Here is a 16,706-nt window from a genome sequence, read left to right on the forward strand (position 1 = left end):
GGGAGGCTGGACACGCGCGCTTTTTAAAATGGGCGCGTGTCCAGCCTCCCGTGACGTCCCGGCTTGTGATTGGTTGCGCTGCGGTCAACCAATCACAAGCCGGGAGGCTGGACACGCGCGCATTTTAAAATTTTAAAATGCGCGCGTGTCCAGCCTCCCGGCTTGTGATTGGTTGATCGCGGCGCAACCAATCACAAGCCGGGACGTCACGGGAGGCTGGACACGCGCCCATTTTAAAATGCGCGCGTGTCCAGCCTCCCGTGACGTCACGGCTTGTGATTGGTTGCGTCTCCCATGTGACTGCGACGCAACCAATCACAAAGCCGGGACGTAATTTTAAAATCCTTAAGGACCTGAAATTACGTCACGGCTTGCTGTGATTGGTTGCGTCGCCCATGTGACTGCGACGCAACCAATCACAAGCCGGGACTCACGTAAAGGAAAGAAAAGCGCGAATTTTAAACAAAGAACGCTGCCGCTTCCCTCGGTAAGGTGCAGGCTGCGTCGGAGAGGTGAGTATAGCAATATTTTTTATTTTAATTCTCTCTTTTACACATTTTTACATTAATGTTGTTTCGATACCGATACCCGATATCACAAAAATATCGGATCTCGGTATCGGAATTCCGATACAGCAAGTATCGGCCGATACCCGATACTTGCAGTATCGGAATGCTCAACACTAGTCAGGACGGAATGGGTGGAGTGCTTGTACGTGGTCCTCACTGTCACACTCCATGCACTTAATTGTAGTTTTACAGTCTTTAGCAAGGTGTTCAGTAGAAGCACAACATCTGTAGCATACCCCGAACTTCTTTAGAAGCTCCTTGCGTTCTTGGAGCGGTTTCTTCCTGAAGCCGATGCACTTTTTTAAGGGATGTGGCTTCTTGTGGATGGGACACTCACGATTTGGGTTCTCTATCTTTTCACCCTTGTTACTCTTGTCTGGGGGTGATGTTGGTAAGGGAAGAATATCCGTCTTCTTCACTGACACTGGACCCCTGCGGTTTCTATCATTCGAGCGTGCGCTCACGTATTTAGAAGGAGGTGAAGCTGGGCCACTGGATTCTTCGTAGGAAAAGCTTGGGTCGTTCTTACGCTCTGCCACATCTTTTATAAACTCACAGAAGTAGGAGAACGGAGGAAATGACACTTGATGGTCTTTCTTGTATTTTGACCCTAGTGTAGTCCACTTTTCTTGTACATTGTACGGTAGCTTGGAGATAATGGGATTTACTCCACGAGCAGTGTCCAGATAGCTGAGGCCAGGTAGGTGGGTGTCTGCCTTGGCCAGATGGAGCATCTAACAGCAAGTCACTGAGCTCCAGGAACTTTGAACTGTCTTTGCTTGATATCTTTGGAAAACTCTGTAGTCGCTTGAACAGTGCGTCCTCTATGGCTTCTGGACTGCCAAAGTTTTTCTCTAGTCTTTCCCATGCAGCCATGAGACCAGCCGTTGGATTACTGATATGTACAGACCTGAGTCTCTTGACATGCTCGGTGGATTGTGGTCCTAGCCATCTGATTAGCAGGTCCAGCTCTTCGGCAGCAGTGATGCCGAGGTCACTAGTTACGGTTCTAAAGGCATTTTTCCAACCTCTGTAATTTTCAGGTTGGTCGTCAAACCTTGTGAGACCGGTTTTAGTAAGTTCGCGGCGAATCATGTACCTTGCAAGTACCTTACCTTGTAAGTTGGACATGTCTGTTCCTTCTGACTTAGGATGCACGAATGTAGGCTGAGCGGTGTTGTACATAGGGGTGGAGACGTCCTGGCCTTGAAACGTGGGTAAGTATGGAGAGGCATATGCATTTAGTCCAGCAACTGGTTTGGTGGGTATAGTCTCTGCTACATGCGGAGCTGGCACTGCGCGGTTGTCGAAAGTATAATGACCTGCCGGCATATTGGGTTGCGTGTGGATATTAGCCTGTGGAGTTTGGTGAGATGCGGGGTCTTGGCGCATACTGGAATACGAAGGAAGTTCAAGTTTGGGAGCATTGTACTGACCTTGAATGCAGGGTTCTGTAAGTGGATTGGCATTCTGGTGCCCTGGAGAAGCATGAACGCCATCAGGAGTGTTAGTAATGATCTGCGGTTCGCCATTTTGGCTTAGCACGTAGTCTCTTGTGCGTTCAATAGGGTCTTCTGTCTCCACTTCACACAAACTGATGTTGTCTCTTTGACTCCCACTGATAGCTCGTTCCAGGATCCTTAGCTCTGCCATGGCTGTTGCGTGCTCACATTCCTTCTCCAGAGCTTCCTTGCGTGCTGCATCCGCATCCATTTCTGCTCTCTTTTGTGCTGTGGCTGCATCCATTTCTGCTCTCCTTTGCGCAAAGGCAGCTTGTATCTTAGACGTTTCTGCCTTAGCACGTGCTCTTATAAGCTGCTCGCTGAGGGTGGAATATTTTGAAGAACTTGACCTAGATGAGCGTTTTGAGTGCTTGGACGATTTGGATGAGCGTGTTGATGCATCTGGTGTCCGTGCAATTTTAGCCTCTATCTTGGTTTTAATGTCACGTACGGTGCAGTCCCTTTCAGAATTAAGCTGCTGGAAACTTTGCAATTCGTTTAAAGTCTCTGGCAGATTCAGTTTTTTCAGGAGAGTAATGTATTGGTCAGTCTTCTCCATATACATTTGGTATGCTGTGCATAATTGTTCTAGGACTCCCTCTAGTGGTAACTCATGAGAAGCAGGCCTTGATACAGTGTCTATGTGACTCAGCACTTTTTCCCACAGTGAAGACACATCACGATATACGACACCTTTTGCAGTCTCTAAATTCTCCATGACTTTCCATGTAGGTTTGACTGTACGTTTTCCTCTTTCACTAGCTGGTGGATGGGGATCTGGGTCTCTTTCCTGTGTTTGTAAGTCTGGTAGGGACATTGTATTCCTTGCTTCAGACATGATTTGATTGCAGGCAGGAAGAGTGGATGATGAGGGCTATACTTCTGACTGTTTATCTGCGGTGTGTGCTTCTATGCACGCTGGGGTCTGGCTGGAAACTGGGTTACTATCTATCTGGGAAACGTCCTTTTTACTGAAGTTCAGCACAGACCTTGAGTTACTGTCTCTGAAGGCAGGATATTCCTTTTTACTATTCTGACTCATGGGTATGTAGAACGTAGTAGTGCTTGGATAGACCTCTACTTTTAGGCGCTTCCGTATTCACCTGTACTCACGTTCATACCGATTTAATCAGACAGCTTAACTCAGCCACGATCTCATGTAAGAAGACTCCAGGAAAAGAGGGTTGCTTTAACTGAAATTCTTGTATTATGATGAAAGTAGCAGGTAAAAAGGAATATTCAACAGAGGACATGCAGTAAGATGCATACAGATGGAGGAATGATGACAAAATGGAGAATAAGGGTGAGAACAAACATACATCACAAGACTACAGGGAGAGAGTTGGGACAAAATACAGAGAAAGGCAAACGTCTGCCTAGAAAAAAGGATTGAACACAAGCAATGCAAATATTAAATGATTTCTAAGTCGTGGGACATGACACCGACGTGTACCCAAACAGTGGTTCCCCCCCACATATGGGGTATCAGCGTACTCAGGACAAACTGGACAACAACTTTTGGGGTCCAACTTCTCCAGTTACCCTTGTGAAAATACAAATTGCGGACTAAAAAAATCATTTTTGAGGAAAGAAAAATGATTTTTTATTTTCACGGCTCTGCATTATAAACGTCTGTGAAGCACTTGGGAGTTTAAAGTGGTCACCGCACATCTAGATTAGTTCCACAGGAGGTCTAGTTTCCAAAATGGTGGTCACATGTGGGGGAAATTTTAGGATCCATTTTATCCTGTTGCTCATGTGGAAATGAACAAATTGAAGCTAAAAGAATTTTTTTGTGAAAAAAAGTACTTTTTCATTTTTACGGATCAATTTGTGAAGCACCTGGGGGTTCAAAGTGCTCACTATGCATCTAGATAAGCTCCTTGGGGGGTCTAGTTTCCAAAATGGGGTCACATGTGGGGGAGCTCTAATGTTTATGCACACAGGGGCTCTCCAAACGCAATATGGTGTCCGCTAACGATTGGAGCTAATTTTTCATTCAAAAGTCAAATGGCGCTCCTTCCCTTCCGAGCCCTGCCGTGTGCACAAACATTGGTTTACCCCCACATATGAGGTATCAGTGTACTCAGGAGAAATTGCCCAACACATTTTAGGATCCATTTTATCCTGTTGCCCATGTGGAAATGAACAAATTGAGGCTAAAAGACTCAATTTGTTACACCCGGGGCGTGATAGAGTCTCTGTAAAAAGGCTCTAGTTACCTGTCATGCAGGTATTGTCCTATCCTATATGGGGACAGAGAGAAGAACTGTGAGGACTTTATCTGAAGCCATAGGCAGTAAGGGACTACAACACCACCGCGCTAGAGGAAGGCTTTTAACCCATTACTTGCCAAATTAGCCATTTTCATTTTTTATTTTTTTTTAATGATAGATTTTTAATGATTTGGGTCCTAATGAATCAGAAACATAATTTTGCAAAATTTTTTCAAGTACGGATTTTTCAGAAAAGGGCGTCCCAATATGCAATTAAAAATGACAATGACATGATTTCCTATTTTGAAAACATTCATTTTACAAACACAACACAAAAAATTGGACCTAATTATAAAAATTATAAAATCTTAGTTGCTAGAAGCTAAAGATTAGGCGTCCCAATAAAAGGACATTGGTAGATAATGGGTTATCTTCACCTGGTAAAGGGGTCTCTGGATTCGCTTCCAAGCCAGCCGGACTCTGCCTGCCCTGTGATCTGGTACCCTGGACTGTGGCTGCCTGAAGTCTTCAGTAAACCAGGTAAAGAGACTGCAACCCTGTGTCCTTGTTCTTTACTGCACCATTCACCATCTTCCATCTACACACTGGGAAGCCCTGGGGATATACTTCACCTGTGGGAAGTTATACCATTTAGCTGCCATAACATCACCCCAGAGGACCCCTTAAAGCAGCGTCGGTCCCCACTGACCGAATACCACAGGTGGCATCACGAACACAAACTTTATTCCTAAAACCCCTTTAAAGACTTTCTCTTTTACATGGGCGCCCAGGGCCACGGACTGGGTCGCCGCCGTGACACGTCCCCTTAAGTACTGGACCCGATACCGAGTACCCCACGGCCCTGGCGGGCGACTCATTATGATACAGTGCCTTACGGGGGATATGTGGGAACATAATACTGTGCCTTGGGGGTCTGTGTGGGGACATCAATCTGCGTGGTGGGCTTTATGGGGACATCATACTGTGTAGGGGAATTGGGAGGCATCATACTGTTTGAGGAACTGTGGTGGGACATCATACTGTGTGTTGGGACTGATGAGGCATCATATTGTGTTAGGAGCTGTTAATTAAAATATAAATGCTGAATAACAGGAGCAGTATGATTGCTGCTTTATATAAACTTTATAAAAAGTAGTAAATTATATGATGTTCAGTAGCTGCTAATGGTAACATACATGTTACAATAGGACGTATAGTAACATGTAACATGTATTAACAGTAACAGCGAGTCACCAAAATTAATTCTTCTCAATATGAAGTGATCAAATTTAATATAAAACAGTAACAATGAGCATAATTAACTTTTGCCAATTGGTTCGGCCCTCCACAACAGTCATAGTCTCTCATATGGTCCCTTTGGAATATTAATATTAACCCCTAGTCTAAACCAAGCAGTTAGTACAGAGCCAGTATCTATCTGTACGCCCTCTTACATACCTGTGTAGCTAATCACTGCTGCAGTGGCGGCCACCAATTTGTCACTGTGGTCAGAAATCTACTGTATCTGGACCAAACAGCAAATAAAGAGATCTACAGAGAACTTGAGTAAATTATTTATTTTATCATTTTACTGCATTCTTACAGATTTGTTTTACATTTCAAGCTTGGTGCATTTTGCTGCTCATGGCAGTCAATGGCAAATTTGTATTCAGTAGGCTCTAAGGCTCCCTCTAGTGGAGGCTGCATCCCAACAATGAATTATGTATTATTCTGTGTCTATGCCAGGGCTTTGAAGCTCTATATCAAAATAGGAGAGCCCCGACCACTATAAAGATTTATTAGAAAAGAAAATCAGAGCACTATTTTGGAACTAAAAACATCTTACAGTTAAATAGTGGACCTTCACTGTAAGCAATTAGGAAAACCCTTATAAAATATTATAGTGCTAGGAATATGGAGAACAGATTATAATCCTTTCCAATCAGCACTCTCATGAACATGAATAAAAAGAAAGTTGCCTTCTTGTCTGAATTTCAATTTCAACCCCAAAGTCCTCCCTCTGCTGATGAGTATGGCAAGCATAGCCTGTTGGCTCCATTGGTGGTGGCTGAGGTGGTCACTGAGAATGCTCTAGACACAGCGTCAATAATGTAAAATTAGGCCATCATCATACATTATCTGCACGTGTGGACAATGGTAACCATAAAATGCAACTGAACATTATCCTGATTCTCAATGTTCAGGTGTCCTGCACAAGGATGAAAGTTGCCAGCAAACCTAGCAGTGCTGCAACCATAGCTCCAATCAGCGCTGTTCTGTTGGTTACCTGAGGACACAGAAATACAGAGGTTAATTACCAGGATAAGAATGAAGACAAGATGATACATGACTGATATGGTTACTTCACACAATGGAGCCCAGTACCAATATCTAACAACTCTCAATAGCTGGAAGAACCTAAAGAAATCAATCATCAAGACATCAAATTACTACACTCAATGTTTAGCCATGGTCATAAAAAGCACAACTGTAGGACCCAAGCTCGCTGATCATGAGAATCCATGATTTTACTCTGGAGATACTATATGGCTGCCCACAGAGCTCTGGGTTTTCAGTTACAGCCTAAAGCTTTGTGCTTAAAGCCAAACGCTTTGCGCGTATCAGATATATAATCCACAAAAAAGTGAGACAGCTCACTTATATGTCCTACCAACTATTAAAATCTCAAAAAAATCAGATATATATTAATGCCTAGGATGGAATAGCATTGACCTGTGAGTTCAGGAAAACCTTTTCCAAAACTCGCTTTCATGATCTCAGAGGACATGATCTGACACAACCCTAAATGTGCGGTTACTGCACAAATCTATAATAATACAGTATATATATATATATGTATATATATATATATATATATATATATATATATATTGTGGTGCAGTGACCAATATTACAGCCAGGGGGCACTGTGTGTGCACTTCAAGATGCACTTGGAGGCATAGTTGTGATGAAACAGTGATTGGCAGTGTTGTGACTGGCCGATATGTGTCGCAGAGGGAGTCTGCGTGGTAAGTCTGATGCAACGTGGTTGTTCTGGGACCTGTAGTCCCACAAGAGTTTGTGTAATGTTGTATAATAGTCATGGGAGACTTACTAGGCTAGTTGTGTGAGATGGGTGGGACAAACTAGCCACACAGCCACACTTCCACTCATGGGAGTGGTTAAAAGGTATATAACGTGACCAGGGTGTGGGTCACATGGTCCTGTGAGGTTCCTGTGTATGGATCCGTTTGTTCCTGTGCAAGGTCCTGGACGGTCAGTGTTGGAGGCTCCTGGGAGTAGAGTCGTCCTGGAAGCACCTGGAGACTGTAGACCTGGACGGTCTATGTTGAGGACCTGGGACTGACGTGAAGTCAGTGTGAGGAGTGGAACTCCTGAGAGGTAACCCCGGACAAGGGGATTATAATATACGGCAGAGAAGCCTGTCTGCTACATGAACTGTCTGATGTCCTTTAATGTTTCGTGGCCGTATTGAAACGGACTGTACCCTATATGGTTTATGTGGAGTCTAAATAAACCATATGGACAGATTTGTGTGAGGAACCGTGCCTGTCTATGATTATTCTGCTGCCAAGCAAGTGTCCCCAAGACCCGTAGCAGGTGAAATGCTACAATTGGTGTTTCGAATGCGGGCAAAGATCCAAGGAGCACATGTTGCAGCGCTGGCTGGTCTGAGCCAGAAGATTGGACGGTCTTGACAACCGTGAGTAAATACTGACCGGGGTCAGTGAGAATTGCTGTTTATAGGATACCTCTGAGTAGAAGAGGGATCCGGGAACCTGTGTGGCCGCCACCAACAGGTAATGGAGAGGAGTCCATGTGATACTGACCGGGGTCAGTGAGAAATTGTGTTTGGGCTGTAAAGCCGGGTGTGCAACAGACCGGAGTCTGTGGTGTTCTGACCGGGGTCAGTGAGAGACTGTGTTTTTCTATAAAGCACGTGTGCAGGTGCTTGCTGTGGACCGGCGAGTCCATGTATTTCTTTTTTCTTTCTCTTCTTTGATCAACTTGCTGTGGCTCGGCGGGGCCACGAAGACTGAAGGTGTCTGGCGGTAACTCGGCGGGGTTACGAAGTTTGCTGTGGATTGGCGGGTCCACGAAGGTGACAAGCGGCTTGCTGTGGATCGGCGGGTCCACGAAGTCTGCGGTGCAGAGCCTTGTGAAGTGTAGCTGCAGTTGCAGCAGAAAGAAAAACAAAAAAGAAAAACAAAAAAACCCAAAACATTGCTGGTTTAGAGCGTGCAGACTCTTAAAGGGCCAGTGCCAGGCCAGAGTCACATTGGTGTGCTGTGCGAACTGGGGCCTGAGAGTACTGTGGGAAGTCTACAGGGTGTACCCCAGAGTGGGGTGGTGTCCCAAAAAGGGGGCGGTAACCCAAACAGGGATGGTTGTTAAAAAAGGGGCGGAGTCCCAAAAGGGGCGGTATCCCAAAAGAGCATAGTTGCCCAAAAGGGGGTGGAGTCCCAAATGGGGGTAGTGACCCTAAAGGGAGCAGAGTCCCAAAAAGGGGCGGTAACCCGAATAGGGGTGGCGGGAAAAAAAGAGGCGGTGGTGAATGCATCATTGGACTGTAGCCAGGGACAATGGTACTATGCATGTCCAATCTGCCATAAGAACTACCCTCCTGGTGAAAGGCTACGTGGGTGTGTTCTGGAGTTAAATGCAGAGGTATAAGAAGTATTTAGTCTGGTCGATTCGGGGAGCTCGGTGACCTTGGTAAAGTCTGCGGAAGATCAATTTGTAAGGTCTGAAAAGATCGAGGTCACCTGCATCCATGGGGACACTAAGGTTTATTCAGTGACACGGGTGTACCTTGTGATGGTCAGGGGCTATGCAAATCTTGAAGTTCCCAACCTACCTTGTCCGGTGATAATGGGCCGGGACTGTAAGTTATTCTCAGACTTGTGGGAGGAGGGTGTTCCTCTACAGCAGAAGAATGGAAGTCTCATTACTGTTGCAGGGGCATACGTTATGTCAGTAATGGGTTCCAAAATGGACAGGTCAGACATCGGCATGACCAGTGTGAAGGGTTCACCTGCCCAACTTACCGACATGATGTCACCTGACGTGTACACCAAAATGACTGACAGTGATCTGGTAAATAAAACCTGTGAAGCTGACACCCTGTTAGAAAGGAACTTGAGGGTTCACTGTAGTGTGGGGTGTGACAGAGACTCAGGGGGTGACTGTGACGTCTCAATACCAGTAGCAACCACTAGAGCTGAGTACGAGGTTGTGCGGACAGAAACACTGACACAGGGAAACGACAGTGCTCCCCAAGGTAAAGTCAGGATGGCAGGGGCAGCCATAACAGAAATTATGACCTGTGTAAGGGGCGACTGCAGGTTACAGGATGACCGATTGGGTGGTGGTGACTCCCATTTAGACAAGGACGCCAGCGGGAAAGAGTGCAGTATAGCTGACTCAAGTACAAGTGGCAAGTCTTCCTCTCGGAGACGTAAAAGAGGAAAAGGGGCTGAACAAATTGCACCCGGTGAGAAGGTTGATAAAGAGGAGGTCCAGGATCTCGCTAATGAGTTCTCTCATGAGAAGCAAAAGGTAACAGATTTACAGGCCAAGTTAAGGCATCTGAGACAAGCAGCTGAGCACCGGGTAGGTGAACTGGAGAAGGAAGTCTCTGAGCTCAAACATCACCTGTCGACCTGGCAAAGTGTGAATAAAGCCTTAAGGGAAGATGTGGAAGGGTGTTGTGAATCCTGCTCTTGGGCTCCCTCCGGTGGTTATAAGTGGTAGTGCTGCTGTCTCTGGATCGCAGCATTCATCAGGTGTGTCAAGTTTTTGCAATCCTGACTGGGCTATTTAGCCTTGCTTGACCCTTTAGTCAGTGCCAGTTGTCCATTGTTCCTGGAGGATTCACATCCTTGCCTGCTCTCTCCTGCTTTGCTGTTCCTTTCAACAAAGATAAGTTCTGGCCTTGATTTTTGCTGTCCACATGCTGTGGCCTTATTGTTCAGTTCTTTTCCATGTTTTTGTCTTGTCCAGCTTGGTCTGAATAAGGATTTGTTTAGCCAAGCTGGTATCTCTGGAGATGCAGATATACCCTCCATATCTTTAGTTAGCTGTGGAGATTTTTGTATTTTCTGTGGTGGATATTTTCTAGTGTTTTAATACTGACCGCATAGTACTTTGTCCTATTCTTTCTATTTAGCTAGAAGTGGCCTCCTTAGCTAAATTCTGATTTCAGTCTGTGTATGTTTTTTCCCTCTCCTCTCACAGTCAATATTTGTGGGGGGCTGGCTATCCTTTGGGAATTTTCTCTGAGGCAAGATAGTTTTCCCTTTTCTATCTCTAGGGGTAATTAGTCCTCCGGCTGTGTCGAGATGTCTAGGGAGTGATAGGTACATTCCACGGCTACTTCTAGTTGCGGTGTTAAGTTCAGGGTCTGCGGTCAGTACAGGTACCATCTTCTCCAGAGTACGTCTCATGCTGCTCTTAGGCCACCAGATCATAACAGTACAACTGGCCAACAATGAGTTAACCGCATCTCAGAAGAAGGGAAGGAAAGTGCTGAGCCATTTTTTTTTTCTGTAGTCTGTTGTGTTTTGTTTTTTTCCCTCTGTACCTCTGGGTGGCTCAGGAGTTCGGCGCTGGTATGGATGTTCAGGGATTGGCTTCTCGTGTGGATCAACTTGCTGCTAGAGTACAGGGTATTTCCGATTATATCGTTCAGACTCCGGTTTTAGAGCCTAGAATTCCAACTCCTGATTTGTTTCTTGGGGACAGGTCCAAATTTTTGAGCTTTAAAAATAACTGTAAACTGTTTTTTGCTCTGAAACCCCGTTCCTCTGGTGATCCCATCCAGCAGGTTAAAATTGTTATATCTCTGCTGCGTGGTGACCCCCAGGATTGGGCATTTGCCCTGGAACCTGGGAATCCGGCGTTGCTTAATGTAGACACCTTTTTTCAGGTGCTTGGGTTATTGTATGATGAACCTAATTCAGTGGATCATGCTGAGAAGACCTTGTTGGCCCTGTGTCAGGGTCAAGAAGTGGCAGAATCATATTGCCAGAAATTTAGAAAATGGTCTGTACTGACTAAATGGAATGAGGATGCCTTGGTAGCAATTTTCAGAAAGGGTCTTTCTGAATCCGTTAAAGATGTTATGGTGGGGTTCCCCACGCCTGCTGGTCTGAGTGATTCTATGTCTCTGGCCATTCAGATTGATCGGCGCTTGCACACTATGGCATTGTCTTCCGAGCGGAGTCCTGAGCCTATGCAGTGTGATAGGATTGTGTCTAGAGCTGAACGACAAGGATTCAGACGTCAGAATAGGTTGTGTTTTTACTGCGGCGATTCTGCTCATGTTATTTCTGATTGCCCTAAGCGTACCAAGAGAATCGCTAGTTCTGTTACCATCAGTACTGTACAACCTAAATTTCTGTTATCTGTGACCCTGATCTGCTCATTATCGTCATTTTCTGTCATGGCATTTGTGGATTCAGGCGCCGCTCTAAACTTAATGGACTTAGAATTTGCCAGACGTTGTGGTTTCCCCTTGCAGCCTTTGCAGAGTCCTATTCCTTTGAGGGGCATTGATGCTACACCGTTGGCTAAAAATAAACCTCAGTTTTGGACACAGCTGACCATGTGCATGGCGCCAGACCATCAGGAAGATTGTCGTTTTCTGGTGTTGCATAATTTGCATGATGCTATAGTGCTGGGTTTCCCATGGTTACAGGTGCATAATCCGGTGTTAGATTGGAAATCTATGTCTGTGACTAGTTGGGGTTGTCAGGGGGTTCATGGTGACGTTCCTTTGATGTCAATTGCCTCCTCCCCCTCTTCTGAAATTCCTGAGTTTTTGTCAGATTTCCAAGATGTATTTAATGAGCCCAAGTCCAGTTCCCTTCCACCGCATAGGGACTGTGATTGTGCTATTGACTTGATTCCAGGCTGTAAGTTCCCTAAGGGCCGACTTTTCAACCTGTCTGTGCCAGAACATACCGCCATGCGGAGCTATGTTAAGGAGTCCTTGGAGAAGGGGCATATTCGGCCATCTTCTTCACCATTGGGAGCAGTTTTTTTTTTTGTTGCCAAAAAAGATGGCTCTTTGAGATACTGTATTGATTATCGCCTCTTGAATAAGATCACGGTCAAATTCCAATACCCTTTGCCTTTGCTTTCTGATCTGTTTGCTAGGATTAAGGGGGCTAGTTGGTTTACTAAGATTGACCTTCGAGGGGCATATAATCTTGTTCGTATTAAGCAGGGCGACGAATGGAAAACTGCGTTTAATACGCCTGAAGGTCATTTTGAATACCTTGTGATGCCATTCGGACTCTCTAATGCTCCATCTGTGTTTCAGTCCTTCATGCATGATATATTTCGGAATTATCTTAATAAATTCATGATTGTATATTTGGATGATATTTTGATTTTTTCAGATGATTGGGAGTCTCATGTGAAACAAGTCAGGATGGTATTTCAGATCCTTCATGATAATGCCTTGTTTGTGAAGGGGTCTAAGTGCCTCTTTGGAGTACAGAAGATTTCTTTTTTGGGCTTCATTTTTTCTCCCTCATCTATAGAAATGGATCCAGTTAAGGTTCAGGCCATTCATGATTGGATCCAGCCCACATCCGTGAAGAGCCTTCAGAAATTTTTGGGCTTTGCTAATTTTTATCGCCGTTTCATTGCCAACTTCTCCAGTGTGGTTAAACCCCTGACCGATTTGACGAAGAAAGGCGCTGATGTGACGAATTTGCCCTCTGTGGCTGTTTCTGCCTTTCAGGAGCTTAAACGCCGATTTACTTCTGCCCCTGTGTTGCGTCAGCCGGATGTTTCTCTTCCTTTTTAGGTTGAAGTTGACGCTTCTGAGATTGGGGCAGGGGCCGTTTTGTCTCAGAGGAATTCTGATGGTTCCTTGATGAAACCGTGTGCCTTCTTTTCTCGAAAGTTTTCGCCTGCTGAACGCAATTATGATGTCGGCAATCGTGAGTTGTTGGCTATGAAGTGGGCATTTGAGGAGTGGCGACATTGGCTTGAGGGGGCCAAGCACCGTATTGTGGTCTTGACCGATCATAAGAATCTGATTTACCTCGAGTCTGCCAAACGGCTGAATCCTAGACAGGCCCGATGGTCCCTGTTTTTCTCCCGTTTTGATTTTGTGGTCTCGTATCTTCCGGGTTCTAAGAATGTTAAGGCTGATGCCCTCTCTAGGAACTTTTTGCCTGATTCTCCTGGGGTCCTTGAGCCGGTTGGCATTCTGAAGGAAGGGGTGATTCTTTCTGCCATCTCCCCTGATTTACGGGTTCTTCAGGAATTTCAGGCTGATAAACCTGACCGCTGTCCAGTGGGGAAACTGTTTGTTCCTGACAGATGGACTAGTAAAGTGATTTCGGAGGTTCATTGTTCTGTGTTGGCTGGTCATCCTGGGATTTTTGGTACCAGAGATTTGGTTGGTAGGTCCTTTTGGTGGCCTTCTTTGACACGGGATGTGCGTTCTTTTGTGCAGTCCTGTGGGACTTGTGCGCGGGCCAAGCCTTGCTGTTCCCGCGCTAGTGGGTTGCTTTTGCCTTTGGCGGTCCCTGAGGGGCCTTGGACGCATATTTCTATGGATTTTATTTCGGATCTTCCGGTTTCCCAGAGGATGTCGGTTATCTGGGTGGTTTGTGACCGGTTTTCTAAGATGGTTCATTTGGTACCTTTGCCTAAGTTGCCTTCCTCTTCTTATTTGGTTCCGTTGTTTTTTCAGCATGTGGTTCGTTTGCATGGCATTCCGGAGAATATTGTGTCCGATAGAGGTTCCCAGTTTGTTTCTAGGTTTTGGCGGGCCTTTTGTGCTAGGCTGGGCATTGATTTGTCTTTTTCTTCCGCGTTTCATCCTCAGACAAATGGCCAAACCGAGCGAACTAATCAGACTTTGGAAACTTATTTGAGATGCTTTGTGTCTGCTGATCAGGAAGATTGGGTGGCTTTCTTGCCATTGGCCGAGTTTGCCCTTAATAATCGGGCTAGTTCTGCTATTTTGGTTTCACCCTTCTTTTGTAACTCTGGTTTTCATCCTCGTTTTTCTTCGGGGCAGGTTGAGCCTTCTGATTGTCCTGGGGTGGACTCTGTGGTTGACAGGTTGCAGCAAATTTGGGCTCATGTTGTTGACAATTTGGTGTTGTCTCAGGAGGGGGCTCAGCGTTTTGCTAACCGTCGTCGGTGTGTTGGTTCCCGACTTCGGGTTGGGGATTTGGTCTGGTTGTCTTCCCGTCATGTTCCTATGAAGGTTTCTTCCCCTAAGTTTAAGCCTCGGTTTATTGGCCCTTATAGGATTTCTGAGATTATCAATCCAGTGTCTTTTCGTTTGGCCCTTCCAGCCTCTTTTTCCATCCATAATGTTTTTCATAGATCTTTGTTGCGGAAATATGTGGTGCCCGTTGTTCCCTCTGTTGATCCTCCTACAGTATGTGGTTGAGAAGATTTTGGATTCTCGTTTTTCGAGGCGGAAGCTTCAGTATCTTGTCAAATGGAAGGGTTATGGCCAGGAGGATAATTCTTGGGTTGTTGCCTCCGATGTTCATGCTGAGGATTTGGTTCGTGCCTTTCATTTGGCTTGTCCGGATCGGCCTGGGGGCTCTGGTGAGGGTTCGGTGACCCCTCCTCAAGGGGGGGTACTGTTGTGAATTCTGCTCTTGGGCTCCCTCCGGTGGTTATAAGTGGCAGTGCTGCTGTCTCTGGATCGCAGCATTCATCAGGTGTGTCAAGTTTTTGCAATCCTGACTGGGCTATTTAGCCTTGCTTGACCCTTTAGTCAGTGCCAGTTGTCCATTGTTCCTGGAGGATTCACATCCTTGCCTGCTCTCTCCTGCTTTGCTGTTCCTTTGAACAAGGATAAGTTCTGGCCTTGATTTTTGCTATCCACATGCTGTGGCCTTATTGTTCAGTTCTTTTCCATGTTTTTGCCTTGTCCAGCTTGGTCTGAATAAGGAATTGTTTAGCCAAGCTGGTATCTCTGGAGATGCAGATATACCCTCCATATCTTTAGTTAGCTGTGGAGATTTTTGTATTTTCTGTGGTGGATATTTTCTAGTGTTTTAATACTGACCAAATAGTACTCTGTCCTATCCTTTCTATTTAGCTAGAAGTGGCCTCCTTTGCTAAATTCTGATTTCAGTCTGTGTATGTTTTTTCCCTCTCCTCTCACAGTCAATATTTGTGGGGGGCTGGCTATCCTTTGGGAATTTTCTCTGAGGCAAGATAGTTTTCCCTTTTCTATCTCTAGGGGTAATTAGTCCTCCGGCTGTGTCGAGATGTCTAGGGAGTGATAGGTACATTCCACGGCTACTTCTAGTTGCGGTGTTAAGTTCAGGGTCTGCGGTCAGTACAGGTACCACCTTCTCCAGAGTACGTCTCATGCTGCTCTTAGGCCACCAGATCATAACAGAAGGGCTCAGAGAAGCATTAAGTGGTCTTCTGCAAGAGAAGAAGATGCTGGTCACAGACTCACAGCGGCGGTACCAGAGTGGTAATGAGGTGAAGATGCCAGTGCCCATCCTGGCCAGGGATCTGGAAGAGTGTAAAGCAGAGGATGAATTGGCGCTAAAAGTAGAACAAGACAGTCGTGACAGATGTCTTGGTGGAAAGGTCAGAGGCAAAGAGGGAGCTGTCTGTCTATGAAGACCCCGCTCTTCAAGACCGTGATTGATGTACCCGAAGAGGTGCAAGAAGACTGTACCGGTGAAGGTGTGCATGAGGCCTTTAGAAAAGCAGTAGAAGCGTGTAGTGTGCACTGGGCACCAGAGACGAAACAGTTGGTGATACTGTCAAACTGGGAAGTCGACTATGGAAAGAAAGGTCACGTGAAGGGGTACATGTGGAAAGTGGGTTGACCAAAAAGGGTCTGGTGACACAGACGGATGGTGACTCAAGGGTTGAAGCCCAAGGCCGACAAACTGACCGCTGGGGGTTGGGAAGGCCTATCAAAAGTGACGTGGGTTCCCGGTATCGGAACCCCAGGTTTATGTCATGTGTCCACCCCGATAGGGTTGAACAAAGGGGGGAGGTATGTGGTGCAGTGACCAATGTTACAGCCAGGGGGCGCTGTGTGTGCACTTCAAGATGCACTTGGAGGCATAGTTGTGATGAAACAGTGATTGGCAGTGTTGTGAATGGCCGATATGTGTCGCAGAGGGAGTCCGCGTGGTAAGTCTGATGTAACGTGGTTGTTCTGGGACCTGTAGTCCCACAAGAGTTTGTGTAATGTTGTATAATAGTCATGGGAGACTTACTAGGCTAGTTGTGTGAGATGGGCGGGACAAACTAGCCACACAGCCACACTCCCACTCATGGGAGTGGTTAAAAGGTATATAACATGACCAGGGTGTGGGTCACATGGTCTTGTGAGGTTCCTGTGTATGGATCCGTTTGTTCCTGTGCAAGGTCCTGGA

The 16,706-nt window shown here is 45.9% G+C and overlaps 1 protein-coding gene across 1 annotated transcript in view; it reads right to left on the reverse strand.

Moving 5' to 3' along the window:
- Positions 1–5,915: 5,915 nt before the first annotated feature.
- The window catches only part of LOC143775442 (peptidyl-prolyl cis-trans isomerase FKBP8-like), a 135,815-nt gene continuing 125,024 nt past the window's right edge, over positions 5,916–16,706 (reverse strand). Inside the window, exon 8 of the mRNA XM_077263575.1 lies at positions 5,916–6,574. Within this exon, the coding sequence (XP_077119690.1) occupies positions 6,488–6,574 (87 nt within the window). The 3' untranslated portion in view covers positions 5,916–6,487. The remainder of the gene's footprint in view (positions 6,575–16,706) is intronic.

The sequence above is a fragment of the Ranitomeya variabilis genome, chromosome 5 (genome assembly GCF_051348905.1).
Source record: "Ranitomeya variabilis isolate aRanVar5 chromosome 5, aRanVar5.hap1, whole genome shotgun sequence".
NCBI lineage: Eukaryota > Metazoa > Chordata > Amphibia > Anura > Dendrobatidae > Ranitomeya > Ranitomeya variabilis.